Source organism: Rattus norvegicus, chromosome 10 (assembly GCF_021556685.1).
Source record: "Rattus norvegicus strain SHRSP/BbbUtx chromosome 10, alternate assembly SHRSP_T2T, whole genome shotgun sequence".
NCBI classification, from domain to species: domain Eukaryota; kingdom Metazoa; phylum Chordata; class Mammalia; order Rodentia; family Muridae; genus Rattus; species Rattus norvegicus.
In genome coordinates, this window is record NC_141543.1 from 48,207,786 (window position 1) to 48,230,173 (window position 22,388).

The window sequence follows — 22,388 nt, forward strand, 5'->3', positions numbered from 1 at the left end:
CCTCAACCATATGTAAGTCTCGTTTGGTTTTCCCCAAGACTGCGCTGAAGCCTTCTGTGTGGTTAGTATTGCTACTTCACACATCAGTTTAGGAAGCTGAGGTAGACTAGAGCCTTATTTTCCCTTTTTTTTCTAAATAGTCTTTCTGTCTAGCTTTTGTAGCCCTGACTGTCCCGGAACCCAACAGAGATCCACCCACCTCTGTCTCCCAAGTGCTGCGATTAAAGGTGTAGCCCAGCACACCTAGCTCTTGTGTCCTAGAATCGTAAATACATGCAATGGCAGTAGATGTAGATGACCTGGGTTTGTGGCAAAGCTTCTCCAAACCCCTTACCTTTACACTCTCTGGAAACTCAGCTATTCTCTCGTTTGCCTCTGTGAGCCTTCTGGTTAATTCAGGGAGAGACACCGGTGCATTTCTTTCTTCTCTGCTTAAAGTAACAATAAACTGAAGTCACATATGGCGGTCACCTCACTTTTTACCCCAGATGTTTCAATTAAAAAAACAAAAAACAAAAAACTTGGGGGCTGGAGAGATGTGGCTCAGTGATTAAGAGCACTGGGTTCAAATTCCAGTACACGTATGGCAGCTCACAGCTGTCTTAACTGCAGAATCTGACACCCTCACACAGACATATATGCAGGCAAAATACCAATGCATATGAAATAAAAATAAAATCTTTTTATTGTATGTATATCTATGCAGTCATGGTTGCACTTGCTTGCAACGGCATGCATGTATGGAGGTCAGAGGACGACGAGTTGGGAAATGGTTCGCTCTCTCCATATGGAGGATTAAGTTCATCAGGCTTGGTGGCAAGTGCCTTTACCCACAGAGCAACTGGCCCTGCGCTCATGTTTTCATTACAGTAAAAACAGTTAAACCATTTCAAGCACCTAAAACATACCTCCATTCACCACGGTGTGCAACTGTCACTACCACCCACTACTAGAGCTTTTTCTTTTTGGGAAGGGCTTAAGGGAGGGTCAGTGTCTCATTGTGTGACCCTGGCTGGCCTGGCACTTCATCTGTAAAGCAGATTAGCCCGAGTTCTGGAATTAGAGGCATCCACTACCACACCTGCTCAGGACCCAGGCTCTTGTGAGACTGGGACTTGCCCTGCCGTGGTGATGCTCGTCTCTACTCACTGCTTCCAGGCCGTCCACACTTCTTGTACCATGGAATCATTGTTAGGCTATCTACCTTATACTATACGCCATGATTTATTTCCACTGAGTGAAACATACTGGGCGGCTTCCCCACTTCAGTGCTATTATGTACAGTGCTACAGATACTTACACACAAAGAGTGGGATTTCAACTATTTCATTATCCCTGTATTTATTTAGATAGTATTTTCTGTGTAGCCCAGAGTGGTTTCAGACTTGGAGTCCTGTTTGAAGTCTTTAGACATAGGAGTCGAATGGCAAAGAGTCTCCCTTTCTAAGTCCCAAGGACTGCTACAGTGTTCCTCTCACCATGCTGCATGCTGCAGCAGCCATAGCACACTGGGATGAGTGCTATTTCACTGCAGTTCCAGTTTAGCTTCTAAAGGCAGGATGTCATGAGGCTGGCTCTGAACTGCACTATGCAACCTTACACTCTTGATCTTCTTGCTACCTTGATCCTACCCCACCAGTACTGGGATTACAGGCATGTACCACCATGCCCATTTTTTTTTGGTGTGGCGCTGGTGATGGAATCCAAGGCTTTCTGCATGCTGGGGGCAGCCTCTCTTTATTCAGCTTAAACTGTGTCTGGCGAGTGACAGTGACAGTGACTGTCTTCCTGGGTTCACTGGTCATCTGTCTGTTCTTTCCTGTATTTCCTCAGTACTTTTTCGAATTCAGCCACTTGTTATGCCCGAGTATCTCCAACTCATACATACATAGATCAAGAGAAAGCAACAAAATTGGATGAGATACACACCTACGAAGATGTAGTTTGCCACTTTACTACTTGAGAGACAGACCATAGGGCTTTAGAGGAAAAAGACAGGAACAGCATCCTGTGAGCAAAGGTAAGAGCCAATCTGAGGCTTTACAGCATTTGTCTGTAAAAGCAAACTTGGCTGGGCATGGTGGTTCCCATCTATAATCCCAGCACTTGAGAGGCTGAGATAGAAAGAAGGCTGCTACAGGGAAAGATCTTGTCTTATACATAAATACAAAGCAAACCTCATCTGCCTACAGCTGGCTGGGATCTCTAAGATACACATCAGACAATTTTCTAATTCCTCTGGAGACAGTCCCACATTTCCTAGGTGGCCACAGACTCAGTGTGACCTTGAACTACTGCTGAAGCTCTTGCCTCTAACTCTGGAGTCTGGGATTACAGGCATGGAGTTTGGGATTACAGGCATGGAGTTCTTCAGTTTTGAAGATACATTGTTTATATGTGTGCATGTCTCTGACTGGGTATGTGCGCATAGCAGCAGTATCCATGGAAGTCAGAAAAGGGTGTTGGATTTTGGAGCTAACATTACAGGCAGTTGTGAGCCCCCCATGTGGTGCTGGGAACTGAACTCAGGTCTTCTGAAGAAGCAGGAAACCAACTATAATCTGTCTCTCCAACCCCTTAAGTTTTTAAAGTCAATATAACCTCTGTAGATTTACTGAACTTAATGGTATTTTAGATTCTAGCCCCGGGAGTGTAGTCAGGATAAAGGGTAGTGAAGCATAGTGGCGCAGCCCTCTGACCTCAGCAGTGCTGCTGCTGTCGTAATCTGTACGGCACCAAGAGGCTCTACAGAGGAATCAGCTGCCCGGCCCAGAGGCCTAGTCAGTGATGTCATGTACTTATCTGGACAACATGTAATTGTGGTTCCAGGTCTAAACTTACGTTGGGCTCGGAGGTTGGGAAGGGGCCCGCTCTGCTTGCTGGCTGGGTTCATCTCTGTTGGGGCCGTTGGCTGTGGCCTTGCAGAGCTGACTCTTTTGGTGCTGGCGGATCATCTCTGCCAGCGTCTCTTGGACTTCAGCAACAGTCCTCTGGGAGGTCTGTAGGCTGGCATGCCTCTCTGAGAAGAGCTCCTTGCAGGCACTCAGCAAACGTTCACTCTCCGCACTGAGCCTCAGGCCTGGGCCTAGAGGCTGCTCCATGTCTTCAGCACTGGCACTGTCCCCTGGCTTGCTCTGTTTATCAGAGACTGTGCTTTCAGCCGACCACACCCAGATGCTTGATTCTGAGCCAGGCCCACAGAGTGACCACCAGACTTCATACAGTTGCCCATAAATGAAAAAGGCCTCTAAGCTTTTGAAAGCCGCCATGGTAGGAGATAGGTCACCTAGTTTGTCTCGTAGGTGGTCACAGCCTAGAAGAAAAGGACCTTGGGATATGATATGCATTTCTTTAGAAACCTGGCTTCTCACCCTTATGTTCTATAACCCCAAATAAAGGGACACCCTTTTGTCCAAAGTCAAAGGAACTAATCGTTTCCTTTCCCGCCTTGGGACAATGCCATCACTGCCACAGATGGCAACACTCAGCACTGTCTCACTAAGAACTCAGGGGCTGCACTGCTGGGGTTGGGGTGTGAACCATAACTGTGCTCTGAAAATTGAGATTAATTGCAGGGACTAATTACAAAGTGAAGGAACACTGAGCTCCATGCACCTGTCATCCCCCCAACCCCCGTCCCCACCTAGGATTCCCCCTATCCTCCTGTGGTGGTAGTTGTGAGTTGAACAGGATCTCATATAGCCCAGGCTGGACTTAAACTTACCATGTAGACAAAGGTTACTCTGAAGTGCTGATCTAACTCCCTCCCCCGACCCTTCACCATTCTGGGACGATAGGGTGCATGCACCCCATGCCATCCATTTCTTTACCTCTCCAACTGAGCTTTAAAAGAGTGAGCGGGGCCAGGCAAAGAACCCAGTAAACACTTTGGCTTTGTTTTTGTCTCACATTGAAACCTCGGGAAACATGAAAATCCCTACGCAGCTCAGAATTTGTGGTGATCCTCCTGCCACAGCATCATCGCCTTTAAAGATTTTGCCACTCCCAGTCCAGTACTATTTGAGGTGGTGATGTTGTGCTATAATGGGAGGACATCAGGCAGGGGTAGAGGTAGGAGTGTGTGTGTGTGTGTGTGTGTGTGTGTGTGTGTGCGTGCGTGCGCGCGCGCGCACGCGCGTGTGTGTGTGTTACTTACCGCCTGGGAGAAAGGCTGAGTAGATTTCTTGCATGAGGGTGAAATTCCCTGAGGTGTAGCTCCGAACCACAGCCTGCAGCAGTGCAGGGACAGCCTCCTCCCAGGAAGCAGCCTGCTGGCTCAGCATTGCTAAGGTTAGGTCATGGCAGACATGAAGCAGCAGCTGGAAAGAGACCAGAATCTCATTCACCTGCTAATGCCCTCCTGTGGCAGAGACTGCAAAAGCTTGGTTCCATGGCTAGAAAATGCACTAGAAACCAATCACACATCTCCCTCTGGAAAGCCTTTATCTCCTACCCATCATCCACTGTCTGCTGGTAAAGTCTGAGCATGCTGAAGAAATCTACTGACAGCTGCACTTACTAAAATCAAAAGTGAAGGCACATGGAGGTCAGAGGTACAGTGTCAAGGTGTCTTTCCCCATCCCTCTCCATTTTATTTTTGGTTTGTTTTTTTAAGACAGGGTTTCTCTGTGTAGCCCTGACTGTCCTGGAACTCTATAGATTCGGCTGTCCTCAAACTCCGAGATCTGCCTACCTCTTTGTCCAGAATACTGGGATTAAAGGCATGTTGTGGCATAAGCCATCACTACCACCTGGCTCCATTTTATCTTTTGAGGCAGGATTCTCTCTGAACCACAAGCTCACTGATTTGGCTAGACTGGCGTAAGAGCCAGCCCTTGGGCTCGACCTGCTTCTCTAGGGCTGGAACACAGGTGTAAGCTGCCCTGTTAGGGATTAAACACAGGTCTCACTCAAAGCAGCTCACCTAACTGAGGGCACCATCTGTCTAGTCCTTGGGGTATGCAGGTTGAAACATTCTGACAAGTTTAGAGCTTCCACCAAAAGGCAGGCACAGAACCTCTGTCAGTGCAAACCATTTCAGCAGCACCGTTCAGTGACTCTCCCTTCACACTCCTTACAGTTTCTTTTTGTGCCTTTTGGTATTTCTCCCTAGAATCCATGTAATAGAGTCAGTTTCAGTCTATTGGGACTGTTAGAATACTTCTGGGGCTTGCTGATAATATGCACCACAAGTCTGTTCTTCTGTCACCTGTCTGTCCAGTTTGGCTGTTGTGGACAAAACATGTGCAAGTGTTTATATGCAGGGCTCTAAGTGGCCTCTTGATTTCATTTCCGCTATGAACCACCGGGTCACTGGGCTGCCTGGGCAGGAGTATGGATCTTTTTAAGAAACTGCAAAGCGGGGCTGGGGATTTAGCTCAGTGGTAGAGCGCTTACCTAGGAAGCACAAGGCCCTGGGTTCGGTCCCCAGCTCCGAAAAAAAAAAAAAAAAAAAAAAAAAAAAAAAAAAAAAAAAAAAGAAACTGCAAAGCTGTTCCTATTTTGTATCCATTTGAAGAAGTCTCCTTACTCAGGAGTACAATGTCTTTGGATTTAAAAATTAAAAAGTAGACAAACTGAGGTAAGTCCACAAGATGAACACAGTGGTATAGGGTATCAGCCTGACAGCTTTGCATGAGGATAGATGACTTTGGAGGCCGGTCCTCTCTCTGGTGAGTGGGTGTGTGTGGGCAAACAGTAGCTGAGGAGGAGAACAAGACTTCAACTTTATTGAAGGTAGTAGTTTGCCTGCATGCATGTCTGTTCATTATGCGTGTGCCTGGCACCCATGCAGGCCAGAAGAGAGTGTTGGGCCCCCTAGAACTGGAATTATAGATGGTTGTTAGCTGTGAATGAGTGCTGATAACCCAACCTGGGTCTTCTATAAGAGCAGCCAGTGCTCTAAACCACTGAGCCATCACTTTAGCCCCAAACTTTCTTGTATTTTAAAATTAAACAAATAGAGTCCCAAATGAATAGACAGCTCAAGGCTTTCATCTGTGGGGTTGTCACAAGGCCTTGGCTGCCTTCTTTTTTGAGGTGCAAATTATTCTATGATTTTCCTAGAGATGAAGAATCCTACACGGCTCCTGATAAGGTTGGGGAAGTGTCGCACCTGTCTGAAGGGAGTGTTACTTGTTGCTGATGGGTACTTGACATCCTGTAGCTTCTGCAAGGCGGCCCGACACTGCTCCGGGGTGTCCACACTGAAGGCGCTGCGCCACACACCAGTTACTCTCTGCACCAAGGTTCCCTCAGAACCAGTGGCCCACTGGTGGTAAACGGAAGAGGGGCCTCTGACCTCTGGAGGCTGTTTTTCCTCCAGGTGCCGGCATAGAAGCTCAAGGAGGCAGAACACCAGTCTCTGGCCCTGGGATACAACAACAAAGAGGCGTGACATGGGAAACCATGACACAGCTTGTAAGAATTCTTCATGGGATGCCCACTGAGTTTACAATCTGTACATGGTGTACCCAAGCCTGCTGCTCCACTGGAGTCATACAAAGGGGAAACACAGCAGCCCTGCAGGTGCCACTGCAGTCCAGGAAACTGTTTCTAACACAGGATCCTAATGACACCCAGTCTCTATCCTGGAAGTCACATTCGGGTCTAACCCCCAGCCCTATACCATCAGGCTCTCCCAGCCCGACAGTGCAGTGGTGTTGGAACATACAAGCTTGGCAGACTAAGGAGCTGGGCAAGCACAGGCCATGCCCTAAAGCTCCAGAAAACCATTTCTCGTTGCTGTAAGATGGCCGGTGCCCACTTGCTGCGCTCTTCAGTTAGGCCTAGAACGGCACTGGCCTCCAGTCAAAATGCTCTCACCAGGTGGGAAGGCTAGGGGCTGCTTTAGTTTTCACTTTGTCAAGGCTGCTGCACGGGGAAAATCAGATTTGAAAGAGCTACTGGGAAAGCCTGTTCTTAGCTATGGGCAAATGACGTGCTGTAACTCATGCTCCTGTGGCACTGCCTTCCGGTCCCACAGGAAGCTAACCACCTATACACCCCCTATGACTCTAAATACTCGGCTGGGCACTGCATTAGGACTCATTCCTACACTCAGGAAACAGGGGCATAAAAACTCCATGTCAGAACTGGCTTTGTAGTTCACGCCTGGAAAGCCAACCCCAGAGCAGCTGAGGCAGTAAGATTTTGAGTTTGAGGCCATCCTGACTGTATAATACATTTATGGTAAGCCTGGCCTACAGACTAGACCTCAGTTCTCAGGTGTCAGACAACTCAATGGTGGCAGTGGAGTCTGAACATGTCAGTGAAACCTGATGCTTGCAGAACTTGTAGGGCTTGCTAACTCATTAAACTGCCATTATTATCTGAAGTGCTGGGGATGGAAACCTGGCTACCCTTGGCAGGGCAATGTGATATCCCTAGGTACATCCCAGCCCGAGTCATTTAGATGCCTGTTACCAACCATAATCTTCCAGTCAGAGGTCAACCACTCTCCCTGCAGGGAGACAATGCTAATGCAGGAAGCCTGGGCTGGGCAGACGATTTGTACAAACTTGTGAACAGTGGGCTAGCCCTTACCCCAAACACGGTAACTAGCAAGCTGTAGAATTTTGGTGGGACAGAAAAGCCACTATGGCTTTCGGACATTTCTTGAATTGGAAGTTTGTCTACTGGGGACTAGTTTGGGCAGAGAATGACCCAGGGCCCCTCCTACCCTCAGACTCCAGAGACTGACCTGCAGGCTTTCATGCAGTCCCAAGGCTTCCTGTGCACCCACCCAGTTCTTCAGCAGAAGCAGCTCTTGGGCGCACCTAAGAGCCAGGGAAGCAGCCAGCTCACTCTCTCCTGCTATGGCAGCCAGCTCTGCAGCTGTTCTAAGAGAGGCTGCATCTCCCTTTCTGGCTAGGACTTTGGCTGCATCATAGGCGGAAGTGGCTCCTAAGTAGCTGTGGCAAGAATGAAAGAAACCCAATCACCAGCCATAATTGCCTTCCCACACCCCAGAGCCTCCCATGTTCATGTGACTGCCTTCTGGTGGCCCTGCTGTCTGTCGTGAGGCCACGATGGCCACATGCTGTTGACTTGTGTGCTGTGAAACTCCATAGGAGCAGACTGGTCCAAACAGGACTCACCCCGTAATCTGATCATCTGATCATCCGATCACCTGATCAATGGAAACAGGAGTGATTTTCACGTTTGCCACTGAGCTCTAGCATGTAACCGTGGTGCACGAAGTTGGGCTGAACTGTGTCTCCCTTTTACATTTCTCGTCACAGTACCTGTTTCAACACTCAAGTCTTTTATTCTGTTGTGTCTTGGCAGATACTAAGTTGGCCTTGACCTCTCGCTGCTTACCACTTGGCTGCAATTGCATAGTGGCCATCTCTCTCCAGGATGGACCCCCAGCTGAGGTACAGGTCCTTCAGAACAGGGTCCTCAGGGCGCAGCCGAGCCTTGGCAACTGCAATAGCTTCTCTGTAGAAAAATAAGCATGTTAGCCAATCTTTAAGGGCTCTCCCACAATTGTTCCAACAACCAGTAAAAACAGTAAGTGCCCTGATGAGGTAGTCAAATAATCTCATTGATTTAATCTCATCAAAATTTAGCCCTCACCATCACGAAGTGGCAAGAATGTTTTCTTTTTTCTTTTTGGCATTATTCTCAACCATGTCAGTCACCTCTGGGAAAACCTAAGAGTGCTTTTTACTTTTAATATTTGAGCGTGTGTGCAGTGCATTCGAGTGGATGTACCTGTGCCTGTGTGCACACACACAAACACATGGAGGTCACAGAGGATGCCAGGGTATCCTCTTCTATCACTCTTCGCCTTCCTCCCCTGTCTGTCTGTGGGCAGAGGTCAGACAACCTGCAGGAGTTGGTTCTGTAAGGCTTTCCACAGCATGGGTCCACAGGCTGGGCAGCCAGAGGGAGCCCTTACCCGCTGCCTCCTCACTTCTTTAAGACAGGCTCTGCCACTGAAACAGTGAGGCTGCCTGGTCAGTGAGCTCCTGCTGGGATGCTCTTATGCTCACCTGCTGACACTGGGGTCACAGGCACAGGCACCCATACCCAGCTTTTCACTGGGTGCTGGGAACCGAATGTCTCCTGCCTGCCAAACATTCTTCTTCTTCTTCTTTTTTTTTTAAAAAGATTTAATTGATGTGAGTACACTGTAGCTATTTTCAGACACACCAGAAAAGGGTATCAGATCTCATTACAGATGGTTGGGAGCCACATGTGGTTGCATGGGAACTGAACTCAGGACCTTGGGAAGAGCAGTCAGTACTCTTAACTGCTGAGCCATCTCCAGTCCAAAGCAGACATTCAGCCGTAGCTAGCTGCTTTGTTCATGAAACCTCATTTGTCAGAAAGCACCCCCAGGCTCAGTGCGAACAGACAGATCTTGGTGTTTCAGGCTGGCTGGCCAGGTCTACTGAGTGAATTTCAGAATGGCTGAGCTAAGGTGAAACTCTGCCTCAAAAACTGAATAAAACTAACAGATAAGTTAGCTATTTTAGCCTTGGGTATTTTATAGATATTTTCTCAAAAATGAAGAGAGTAAAGCATGTCATTTTATGTTGCTAGTGATAGTTTACATCTTCCTGGAAAATGAAATTTTTGGAAAACTTGTGACTGCCATTGGGGACTCAAGAGCATTCCAAAGTTGAAAACTTTTCCAAGGAAAATGATCCAAGACTAAGAGGTGTGGCATTTTTGGTACTTCAAACCAAGCATCTCAGTATGCAGTAGGTAGGTATCTGTGGCAAACAGAATCCAAGTCACCATGAGGCTGTAGGGTGAAAAAGCAATGTAAAGAGCATTTAAAACTACCTGGGGGCTGGGTGGTGGGTGCACGGTGGTGGCAGTGCACACCTTCAATCCCAGCACTCAGGAGAGAGAGACAGGCCCATCTCTGAAATTCTTGGGGCTTTTATTTCTAAGCACAACCCTTTAATCCAAAGACACAGCACCAGAGGAGAAAGCTGTTGAGACAGAGGTGGCCAGGGCTCTGCTTGTGGGTCTCTGCCATATTGGAAACTCTGAAAGGCCGAAAAAGGAAAACCACCAGGGAGTTGGAAACTAAATGATGCCCAGATCTTGCCGAGACTTGCTCACTAAATGAGGCCTGCCACAGAGAAATCAGAAGGTAGGAGACTCACAGCAGTCTACAGTATGGATTCTCTAAATCTGCTCTTCTGAAATAAGGGAAGGGTAAACAATCCCAGCATTCCAGAAGACAACATGGCTGCAGACTTGAGGCTAACACTGTTATACTTTTTCTCTATCTTCAAAAAGATGAAGGTGAAGCACAACAAAAAGTAGCATTCTTAAGGTAGCATTCTCTAAAAGAGAACAAAACCCAGACAAGATAAGCAAAAGGACCAGCTCACATGATCACATTACTGAAAATCAGTGACAAAGAAAAGCCCAAATAGAGAAAACCCTATCCTATCTTCTCATGCCGCAGACAACAAATACACCTGGCATGAAGTGTGCACCGGAAAACAAAGTCAGGAGTTCCAGGCTAGCCTGAAATACATTACATACATTAAATGCAGAAGCAGTCAGGAGTTCCAGGCTAGCCTGAAATACATTACATACATTAAATGCAGAAGCAGTCAGGAGTTCCAGGCTAGCCTGAAATACATTACATACATTAAATGCAGAAGCAGTCAGGAGTTCCAGGCTAGCCTGAAATACATTACATACATTAAATGCAGAAGCAAAGTTAAAGACAGTAGTGAGAAAGTCTGCAGTGTAGGGTCCTTTTATTTTGTTTTTTTTTTTTTATTTTTTTTTTCTTTTCTTTTTTTCAGAGCTGGGGACCGAACCCAGGGCCTTGCGCTTGCTAGGCAAGCGCTCTACCACTGAGCTAAATCCCCAACCCCAATGCAGGGTCCTTTTAGGTCCTGGCTCCTCGAGGTGCTAGCTGTATGTGTGTATACCACATCTGACATTCCTCCCGGAGCTGTGCTAAGTGTGGACCACCACAACTTGAAACCATCTACAAGTTTAAACTTGGGAAAGATCTCTTAAGATGAAGTGAGGGGCTGGAGAGATGGCTCAGCAGCTAAGAGCATTGTCTATTCTTCCAGAGGACCTAGGTTAAATTCCCAACAACCAAATGGTGGATTATAGCTGTCAGTAACTCAAGTTCTAAAGTATTGGACACCCTCACACAAATTTACATGCAGGCAAAACACCAATGCATTTGAAATAAAAATAAATAAGTTTAAAAGAGACGAAGGTAAAATTATATGCTTTCATACACAAAAGTAGTTTTGAGAATTATCACCAGTAGAATATATTTTTAAAAACCAGAACTGGGGCTGGAAAAAAGGTTAAGAGCACTAACTGCTTTTCCAGAGGACCTGGGTTCAATTCCTAGCATCCACACAGAGGCTCACAATCACCTGTAACTCTAGCTCCAGGAGACAAATGGCACTGTGCAGTCTCTTCAAGCACCAGGCACCCTTGTGGTGCAGACAAATATAGGGACAAAACAAACGTCCACACACATTACAGTAAACAAACACATTTCATGTGGGCTGGAGAGATGGCTCAGCGGTTAAGAGCACTACCTGCTCTTCCAGAGGTCCTGAGTTCAAATCCCAGCACCCACATAGTGTTTCACAACCATCTGTAATGGGATCCGATGTCCTCTTCCGGTGTGTCTGAAAACAGTGAAAGTGTACCCAGATACATGAAATAAATAAATAAATCTTAAAAAAGCATTTCAGAAGATACGGCTAGGAAGTCAAAAACAGCTGTCTCTGACCTATAACTTTTTGGAAGCTGTGTTCCTGTGCATCCTACATACCCAGGTAATATTTATTTCTCAGGTCTGTAATGGGGTTGAAGACTAATAGTTATAGTCTCATGATTAAAGTCGTTCAGCATTTAGGAAGTTTTAAATCTATCTAAAAAGATATATATTTTTTTTTTTTTGGTTCTTTTTTTCGGAGCTGGGGACCGAACCCAGGGCCTTGCGCTTCCTAGGTAAGCGCTCTACCACTGAGCTAAATCCCCAGCCCCCTAAAAAGATATTTTAAAGTTCATTATTGCACATTAGGATGGAATTAAGAGGGTTGGGGATTTGGCTCAGTGGTAGAGCGCCTGCCTAGCAAGTGCAAGGCCCTGGGTTCAGTCCCCAGCTCCGAAGGGAAAAAAAAAAAAAAGAAAACAAACGGAAGAAGCCAAAAAGAACAAGGAAGTGAACAATGTTCCTCCATGGCTACTGATTCAGTTCCTGCCTCCAGGTTCCTGCCTTGAGTTCCTGCCCTGACTTCCCTTGGCATTGACACTTACCCTTTCTTCCCCAAGTTGCTTTTGGTCACGGTGTTTATTACAGCAATAGAAATGCTAGGACAGTTATGTTGAATTCTTCTTAAATAAAAGTTGGAGAGAGGACCGAAGAAATCACTCAGCAGTCAGGCGCACTTACTGCTCTCCTGAACAAGACCCAAGGTTGGTTCCCAACATACCAACCCATAACCTCCTGGAATTTCAGCTCCAGGGGCATCCTGTGGCCTCTGTGGGCACCTTAGGCCATGTTTAAATACCCTTTACACACACATAAAGAAAATCTTTAAGGGAGCTCTTCTCGTGAGTCATCAAGACCCCAACTAGCTTGACGCTATTTTGTTCCCATTACTTGTCAACATTTTAGATCCCAGTATGTTGGATCCTGCCTGAGGCCCACGAGGCACAGACCTGTAGAGATGGTTTGACCTGAGAAGCTCCACAGCTTCGTACACTCTGTGGATGGATAGCAGGTAGGAGGCAGCCTTGACATACTGATCCTGGAAACACAGCTGCTTGGCAAAGGCTTCCACAGCCCACAGCCACACACTGTAGCCAGCTTAAAAAAAAAGAAAAAAAGAAATCAAGGGGGTGATCAAGGGGGTGTGGGTGCAGAAAAGGAGGTACACTTGATTTTAAAATGCCTTGTTTCAGTCACTGAGCAGGCAGAACACTCAGGTACGACTTCAAATAGCACTTTTGCTCCACTTCCCTCTGCACACTCATATTCTCAAACAGGAATTGTTTCTTTGACTCTGTCATTTAAGAGGTTCAGGGAAAGCGCCCAGGTGGGAGTAGACAATCACAATGAGACAGGGTGGCCATGGCTATGCACGCCTTCTGCTGAGGGTGCTGTGCAGAGTTTCTGGATGGGTTCATGACTGGTTTAAGTGTGGCTCACTTAGCTGTTCATCACAGCATCAACAGCTCCACCTCACAGCCATAAGAGATGTGCACACAATACTCTAAGGCATTTAGTCACAAGAAGACAAGCTTTTTTTTAATAATAATAAAAAAAATTCACCCTTTCCTCTACCTCTTCCTGTACAAGGGTGGTAGGATTCCTGGTACCAGCAAACTTCCCCTGTCCACTTCAGCTTTGCTGTGTTGGTGATATGACACTTTCTGTTGTCACTTCTCACCAGCTGTTTGCTCTTTTGAGACAGGGCCTCATTACGTACCTCCAGCGTGCCTGGAACCCATGGCGAGCTGCCTGCCTCTGCTTCCTCAGAGCAGGGACCCGTATGCAATACCATACCCAGCTGGTACCCAGCTTTTTACTACATCTCTAATGAATGCCAGTATTGGTGGTAGAGGGATGATGGTCTTATTTTAAGGATCTTAGGGGGACTTATTCTCCTTGCTTCCTTGAGCTGGACCATAATTCTTCATTTCCTAACCATAGTGTACTTCATCTGCCTTCATCACTTCACCAATCTTAGATTTCTCTTTGCCCAACTTAGTCTTTCACCTCTCACAGCACTTCTTAGAAAACTGCAAAGCCAACTAGGATGTCCAGTGTTTTCTTAGGAAGACATAGACAGACATCCTGCCCTTTGGTTTCTTGGGGTCACCTTTAGCCATCCTGACTGAATGGTTCATAGTTCAGCACAGGACATAGCCCGGCTCAGTGCTCCCAGGCTCACGCTAGCTGTCTCCGTGAACGCCACCTTTATTCTTCTTGTATACTCTGGAGCTCACTCATGGTAACTATACAAGGAAGGCTGCCTCAGTCTCTGGGTACCTGTAAGGGTTTCTATTCTGTCTACATGACTGGACAGGTTGTTTACTTATGGACACGGAGGTCCTTACAGTCTTTTGTTATGTCAATGAGTAAGAGCTGAGTTTATTTTCTATCATTAGAATTACTGGGTCAAAGGTTTTAAGCATTTTCAAATTTGTCATATATGGATCAATTGTCCATGGACACGTAGTTTCTCTCCATCAATGGCTTATGGGCTAGAGGCATCTTCAGAAACTAGGGACTGGTGGATATTAATTAAAAAACAGGTCAGTGTCCCTGGATAGACAGACTGACTAGTGCTGATGTGTGGAGTCATCTAATTGCCATGAGCTGCTAGAAAGAGTAAGGCTTGGCTCAATCTGCCTCACTCGCAAGGCCAGCCTGTCCCGATTCTGGTCTCGGATGCTTGTCTCATCAAGCGGTCCCTTTTACCTACATCTGAACACTGCCATGCTGCTGACCAGGAGGCCCCTGCCACCACTGAGCGATGTGGGCTCTGGCTCCTTAGCCTCTAGAAACTATAAGCAAAAGGAAGCTCCTATTTTACAAAGTGTGAATAGCTCTTCTGTCTAGACTGTACACAATGTTCCATGTGTCCCCAGCCTTTGCCTCTACTGCAGGGTCAGCTTCTGTAGAGCCATCTGTTTGTGTGAGACCAAGCTTAAGGCAAGAGCTGCCAAGTCATCTTTCCTTGTTTTGGCCCTGAATTGGTGATTCCTCTGCCCCAGCCTTGAAGGTGTTGGCACTGCAGCTGTGCACCACCACAACACCACACAAGTGCCAAGGCATCTTTAATGGAGACGTCCTGGAGGAGACATACCTTTTTAAGTAGCACATACCTACTGGTGCCACGGCCACGAGACTGTCTGTGAGCTCGCCTCTCTCTGCTGCAGCCTGGAGAACGCCTTTCAGATCTCCCTTCCAGAGCATGAGCTGGTGAAAAAGCTCGGGGTGGCCACTTTCCAAGTGACCTTTCCCTGTTTAGAAGAGACAATGTTTGGAAGCTATGTTGACCTTTATAAAACAAGTCACATTGGAAGAGACGTATACGGTCAGCCACTTCCAGATCAGGATGCCACGCACTAAAATGACTTTTAAGGTTTAAGCTAGTGTGTTCTGAGAACTGAACTCAGGTCAGGGCTGCACTTTTACCTCATGAGCCACCCTCTGCTCCCTGGCTTTTTTTTTTAAGACAGGGTTTCTCTATGTCGTCTTGGCTGTCCTAGACTTTATAATGTAGACTAGGCTGGCCCTGAACTCAGAGATCCCCCTGCCTCTGCCTCCTAAGTGCTGGGATTAAAATTCTGTGCCCCACCACCGCGTGGCTTTTATTTTCAAAGACAAAGCCCCCTCATAGCTCAGGCTGCCCTAGAACGCAATGGATGGCCTCACTCTTGTGATGCTCCTGCTTTAGCCTCCAGAGTGCTTCAATTACAGGAAGGAACCATGGACCAAAACCAACACATACGAATGGGACTGGCACCCAGCTGTCATCAGTGGCCTTTATGTGCATCATATCTGTTAGTGGCTACTGTTTCGAGTCTGATGACCATATAAAAGACAGATGGGTGTAGCCCAGATGGCAACATGTTTGTAAACAGACCAAACTGAATGACATGGCAATGTTTGCACAGAGCCACGTGTCAAAATTAGGGACAGTGAGGATGGATGGCTAAGAAGACTGAATGGGACTCACCCTCTGTCTCCATCATCCTGTACAGAGCAGCCCTGTCTGTGAAAAGGCCCAAGTGAAATCGTTCCTCAAGGTCGGCAGACACATCTTCATGCAGTTCTGCTAATTTAAAATGGAAAAAGTCAACACAGGAAGTGCTAACATGGCTACTAATTTCTGGATACATGCTCAACACCTACACTCCGGCCCTCACGTCCTCCTTTACTGGAGACCTGCTAGTCACAGGAAGTTTAAAGTCTTTAAAACTCAGCCTGGGAAAAATCCAATGATTTCTGTTTTGTAGTTTGGGCTAACAAAGGCTTGAGAGAAAAGTGCTAAAAGATGGTTACAGATTCAGCATGTCTTAAAAATAATGTTTTAGGGGCCGGGGATTTAGCTCAGTGGTAGAGCGCTTACCTAGGAAGCGCAAGGCCCTGGGTTCGGTCCCCAGCTCCGAAAAAAAAAGAACCAAAAAAAAAAAAAAAAAATAATAATGTTTTAAAAAATAAATCGAGGGGTTGGGGATTTAGCTTAGTGGTAGAGCGCTTGCCTAGCAAGCGCAAGGCCCTGGGTTCAGTTTCTGCTCCGAAAAAAAGAAAAAAAAAAAAATCGAAATTAACCAGTGTCCCAAGAATTCCTTAGAACCAGTGCTAAGCAGACAGGAGCAGGAGGGTTTCAAAAAACAAACAACCTTCCTGAGACCTATCAAAAAAGGATTCAATATTCACTCTCTATCCTTTAAATCATTCAATTATGTCTGCGTGTGACTCAACGGTGGAGGACTTGCCTAGCACATGAAGGCTCTGGGCTCCACCCAGAGTACCCACTCTATCTGAGAATAAAAAAACAAACAAACAAACAAAAAAAAACAAACCTAATTTCCAATAAGTTTAACTACTGTTAATCAAGGATGCTCTAAGCTGCCTCAAAACTCAAAAAACAGGCCATACCTACAAAAAACAGGGGAGAAAACAGCAGCAGGCAGTGGAAAAGGAACAGGACTTCCTTTGGATTCTTTGAATTTTTATTGTGCTGTTTTTTTTAACACACTGAATTCAAAACAAAGTTGCTCAGACACCCAAATAATGGGCTGTGACACACAGAACCAGGAGCCATGTGGAAATGGAGAAATACTTAAAAATACCTGCATTGTTATGGGGCATTTCTTTTTCTTTCTTTTTTTTTTTTTTGGTTCTTTTTTTCGGAGCTGGGGACCGAACCCAGGGCCTTGCGCTTCCTAGGTAAGCGCTCTACCACTGAGCTAAGTCCCCAGCCCCGGGGCATTTCTTGAAAGAAAACACTTTTTCCAACCTAAAGACACTGGTAGGGTGGGCTGGAGAGATGGCTCAGCGGTTAAGAGCACCCGACTGCTCTTCCAGAGGTCCTGAGTTCAATTCCCAGCAACCACATGGTGGCTCACAACCATCTGTAAAGAGATCCGATGCCCTCTTCTGGTGTATCTGAAGACAGCTACAGTGTACTTATATATAATAAATGAATAAATCTTTAAAAAAAAAAAAAAAAAAAAGACACTGGTAGGGAAGAGGAGAGCAGGTTTACACCAGTCTGTGTAGATGCCTCACTGAATGTGGCACAAAGATATCTGGGTGACAGACTGGACACGGGAGCAGTGACTACAAGACAGGCCTATGGCAGTGGGGCAGGGAGGCCAAGGATAAGGAAAGCTGGGAGAAAAGGGGAGGCAGTAGTAATCTCAGACATCTGCCTGTTTCCTCATCACCAGCACCACTATGTCCTGAGCATGTGCAAGCACAAGGGCAGGTTCGTACCTCTGGCGTGTGTTGCCGTTGCTAGAACCAAACAGTCTCGATGGAGCTCCTCTTTGGACCTGTGGTCTAAGCTGGTGCTCAGGGGGAGCATGGAGCGAGCCTTCCTCTTCTTGAGCAAGGCTTCTGAAATGCACCAACAGCACACGGTGTCAGAACGACAGGTCAGACGCACTTACCCAAAGGCTCTCTGGAGCACAGGTCTTAGGAATGTCAGTAAAGTGCACTGATAGAAGACACCAACCTGGCTTCTCTTTAGGTGGCTCCTTTTTCAGTGAGGCGACTTTACTAGTAACAGTGACTTTTGACTTTTCCAAGCCTAAGGAGACAGCAGTGCAGGAAACAGGTTCTCCACAAACTACATCAAGAGAAAAACAAAACAAAACAGAAACAGAAAAGGTTTGAGACAAGAAAGGCAGCCGAGGGCTGGAGAGATGGCTCAGCGGTTAAGAGCACCCGACTACTCTTCTAGAGATCCTGAGTTCAATTCCCAGCAACCACATGGTGGCTCACAACCATCTGTAAAGGGATCTGATGCCCTCTTCTGGTGTATCTGAAGACAGCTACAGTGTACTTATATATAATAAATGAATAAATCTTTAAAAAAAAAAAAAAAAAAAAAGGCAGCCGACATTGGGACTCACGCCTGTAACCTCAGCATTCTGGACACTGAGGCAGGGTAACTGCCATCTGAAGCCAGGCCAGGACAACCAACTATGGTTATAGAGACTCTGTCTCAAAATGTACTGTGGGATCTAGCTGTTGTCTCAAGAGTATTAGCAGGCTCAGTAATCCAGTTCCCACAACTGTGCCTCAGCCCTTCAATCTGACTGTGACTCAGGAGTGTTTAAATCTATCGCCCTGACACTGACTGGAAACTGCCCGCATGACAAGCTACCTGTCAATAAGTTATGCTGCACTGCACAAATGGGAAAAGGCCTCCCTAACAGAGCAGGCATGTCCTAAGCACACACACTGTTTTCTGACCACAGAGGCAAAGGATATTTTGTTTAGCCCTTAATGACACAACGGCATTTAAAATTATCATCACAGTATGTGCTCTATGTATATGGCGGTCAGGACAGTTCTTCGGAGTCAGGCCTCTCCTTCCGTCTTCCATGGGGGTTCCAGGATCAATCCCAGGACATTTTGATAAGGACAACATATAAACATGGTAAGCTCTGAGTCTACCCAAATTACGGGTCCACCAGCCAGTCGGGAATAGAGGTCACAGACACCTCTACTGTGACTATTTCAATCCTGCCACATGGAAATATCAGAATTAAGCATAAATCAGATTATAGTCTCTGGTATTTAATCATTTTAATAGGTGTAAACACAAGATAGTTTGGGCTAAGAAAGTTAAGCCTTCCAAACTTAAAACAGTAAGAGAACAGAAGTGCTATTTTATCTATAACAGTTGTGGTAGTTTGAATATGCTTGGCCAATGGAGTGGCACTATTAGGAGGTGTGGCCTTGTTGGGAGTATAGGTGTGTCACTGTGGGCATGAGCTTTAAGACCCTCCTCCAAGCTGCCTGGAAGCCAGTCTTCTAGCTGCCTTCATTCATTCAGATAAAGATATAGAACTCTCAGGCTGGAGAGATGGCTCAGCAGTTAAGAGCACTGATTGCTCTTCCAGAGGTCCTGAGTTCAATTCCCAGCAACCACATGGTGGTCCACAACCATCTGTAATGGAATCTGGTGCCCTCTTCCTGTGTGTATGAAGACAGCTACAGTGAACTCATATATATTAAATAAATCTTTGGAAAAAAAAATGTACAACTCTTAGCTCCTTCTGCATCATGCCTACCTGGATGCTACCATGCTCCCACCTTGAGGATCATGGACTGAACCTCTGAACCTGTAAGTCAGACACAATTAAATGTTGTCCTTCTACGAGTTACCTTGGTCATGGGTCTGTTTAGAGCAGTAAAACCCTAAGACAACAGTCATTTCTCTTCAAACATGCAAAAGATTACAATATGAGAGCTAGTGACACATGCACTCCATGACAAATGACATGGTTGAACTGACATAAAGAACTGATCCTAGGGGTTGGGGATTTAGCTCAGTGGTAGAGTGCTTGCCTAGGAAGCGCAAGGCCCTGGGTTCGACCCCCAGCTCCGAAAAAAAAAAGAACAAAAAAAAAAAAAAGAACAAAAAAAAAAAAGGGGGGGGGGTTGGGGATTTGGCTCAGTGGTAGAGAGCTTGCCTAGGAAGCGCAAGGTCCTGGGTTCGATCCCCAGCCCCCCCCCAAAAAAAAGAAAAAAAAAAAAAAAACTGATCCTGTTTGAATAAGAATGGTCCCATAGGCTCATATAAGTGTGGCCTCGTTGGAGGAAGTAGGTTTCAGATGCCCACACCAGGTCCAATCTCCCCCTCTCATAATCTTCAGACCAGAATATAGATCTCAGCTACTGCTCCAGAGCCATGAGTGCTGCCATGCTCCCCCCCATGAAGATACTGGACTAAGCCTCTGAAATATAAGCAAGCTTCCAACTAAATGCTTTCTTTTAAAACACTTGTCTCGGTCATGGTTTCTCATCATGCAACAGAACAGTGACTAAGTCACCCGTCTTAGCTTTTTGCTGCTAAGAGAAGCTAAGCACGACCTCAGGTTAGACAGGGAGAACTTGCTTGCTCCATGTAAGTAGGAACATTTACGTCCAGCCACCCAAGGGACAAGGGACAGTGCTTTCTTTCATCTGTGTGTCTTCTCCATTCGTACCCCGGCTCACCTGGGCTCACACACTGCCCTGTCTACTGTGTCCAGTCTTACCCTGAGCACTGAAGCCCGTTCTGTATATTACTGTCTCCACCACAGTCATCTACCACATCACCTCTAACACTTCAAAAAGGCACTTAGAGATTTAACCTCTTAAAGAGATGAAGATATAGATCAGAAGTTAAGAGCACTGGCTGCTTTGCAAAGAATCTGGGCTCAGTTTCTAGCACCCATATGGCAGCTTGCACTTGTCCATAATTCTAGTTCTAAGGGACCCACTGCTTTCTTCTGGCTTCTATGGTACTGCACTCTTGTGGTGCAGACATAGATTCAGGCAACACTCATACATATGAAACAAAAATAAATCTTAAAAATCAAAACCAACCATACTCCCTTTAAACAATGCTAACACAGTTTGCAAAGGTTCATCTGAGACAGAAGCTCACAACTGAGGAAGGACCTGTTACAAAGACACCAATGTGAGCGGCATTTTCCAAGCACCTACCCACGGGAGAGGGAGGCAGCTCCGGCTCCTGGGCTTCCTCCTCACCATCCTGATCGGACAAGCCATTCTCAACAGGTGCCAAGTTCTCCCTCACACTCTCATCTTCATTGCCAATGGATGAATCTTGCTTTATGGGCAGTCGCAAGGTAGGTTTTTTCTTCTTTTTTAGCTTTGGCTTAAATTGAGAGAGCCGTTTTTTCTCTAATTCAATACATTTTTTCCCTACAAAGAATACAATAAAAATAAGAATAGATTAAAATACACCGTGGGATGAAGTACCCTGGCAAAATCCTCCAGAGCCCACACCACTCTTCTGACAGAGGCTTACACACCCTCCTGCACTCCCCATGATGTCAGAGCCACATCCTTCATCAGAGGTCAACCCTCCTGGAACCCATTACTTCTACTCCTGTCTTCACACTCTTCATGGGGTGCAGACTACGTTTTCAACTGGCCAGAGAAGCAAGACCACTTCTCTGGGGTACTTGGGAATTAGGAATTAGTACCTGCTTGGTTTTTTTTTTTTTTTTTTTTGGTTATTTTAATCATACGATGAAAGTGTCCTGACAGTGTCTGCTGTCCATTACCACATTTCTGGTTCCACTTTCTTGACTGGGACGGTCACTATCCCAATCATTGGGCACTTGTAATTCACTGGTTAGAATGCACTATTGAACAGAACTGGTTCTCAGGAGAGGCCTATAACTCCAGAAGTAGTAGACTTCCTTGTGATTCTAGAACCTGAAGAGTTTGATTCTCACATACCTTGCAGTTACTAGTTCGCAGCATTAGTACTTTCTTTCTTAAAGACTTTACTGTTTGCTTAGTCATTTTTATCATATCTCAACTGCTTCTGAGATTCATAGCAGTATAACCCAGCACTCTCACCACAAATTAGATATGAAGCATCTCCTTGACCTGAGACTCCCACCTGCCTTGTAGATGCTGCTCTGCTTCCCCAGCTCCAGATTCCTGCTAATCTGTCACCTGTTCTAAATTTTCATAGAAACAGTATGTACCCTGTGCAGTCCTCTGATCCTTGCTCCTTCTGCTCATTGTGGTTTGTCAGAAACTCATCAATTCTGCTGCATTTATCAGTAGCCGCTCTTTGTCTCTGTTCTGGGGGTGTTGAACCAGGCCTTGTACATACGACATGCTCTGTACCGAGCTGCACCTCCAGGCCTTGTACATACGACATGCTCTGTACCGAGCTGCACCTCCAGCCTACGACTTCCTTATTTTGGCTACTTAGGCTCACACATTCATTAGCGTTTGAGCTGTGTCCAGGTTCTGACCACAAACACAGCTAATCTGAGTATTCTTTTACCAGACTATAAGAGGATGGAAAATGCCATCATATGAAATGTACCTCTTCATCTCTTATTTTTATTTGTTTATGGTAGGAAGACATGTCAGACATCAATTGTCAGACATCAATTAATCTTTGATAGCTGCACATGCAATTCCCGTTTAGTTTTTTAATCAAAAAATTATATTTCTAAAATTTACATTTATTTTTTTAAACTTGTGAAATTTATATATAAATTATAAACATTAGTGTGTCTGACAGACAGACAGACAGACAGACAGACAGACAGAGAGAGCGCTCCATCCATCAGAGGACAGTTTGTGGGACTTGGTTCTGTTTCGTTAGAATCCTGACTAATCCCCCATCCACCTTCAG

General features: G+C 46.0%; 1 protein-coding gene across 9 annotated transcripts in view; it reads right to left on the reverse strand.

The window, feature by feature from the left end:
* The window catches only part of Gemin5 (gem (nuclear organelle) associated protein 5), a 50,078-nt gene that overhangs the window by 5,561 nt on the left and 22,129 nt on the right, over window positions 1–22,388 (reverse strand). For 3 of the 9 annotated variants that reach the window (XM_087574544.1, NM_001443658.1, NM_001443659.1), the window contains 12 exon segments: window positions 20,705–20,926; window positions 17,718–17,831; window positions 17,477–17,599; window positions 15,711–15,806; window positions 14,854–14,991; window positions 12,682–12,829; window positions 8,323–8,442; window positions 7,703–7,913; window positions 6,116–6,370; window positions 4,157–4,319; window positions 2,842–3,313; window positions 335–428 (listed from right to left, as the gene is read on the reverse strand). In XM_087574544.1, the coding sequence (XP_087430670.1) occupies window positions 335–428; window positions 2,842–3,313; window positions 4,157–4,319; window positions 6,116–6,370; window positions 7,703–7,913; window positions 8,323–8,442; window positions 12,682–12,829; window positions 14,854–14,991; window positions 15,711–15,806; window positions 17,477–17,599; window positions 17,718–17,831; window positions 20,705–20,926 (2,156 nt within the window). 9 annotated transcript variants of the gene reach the window in all.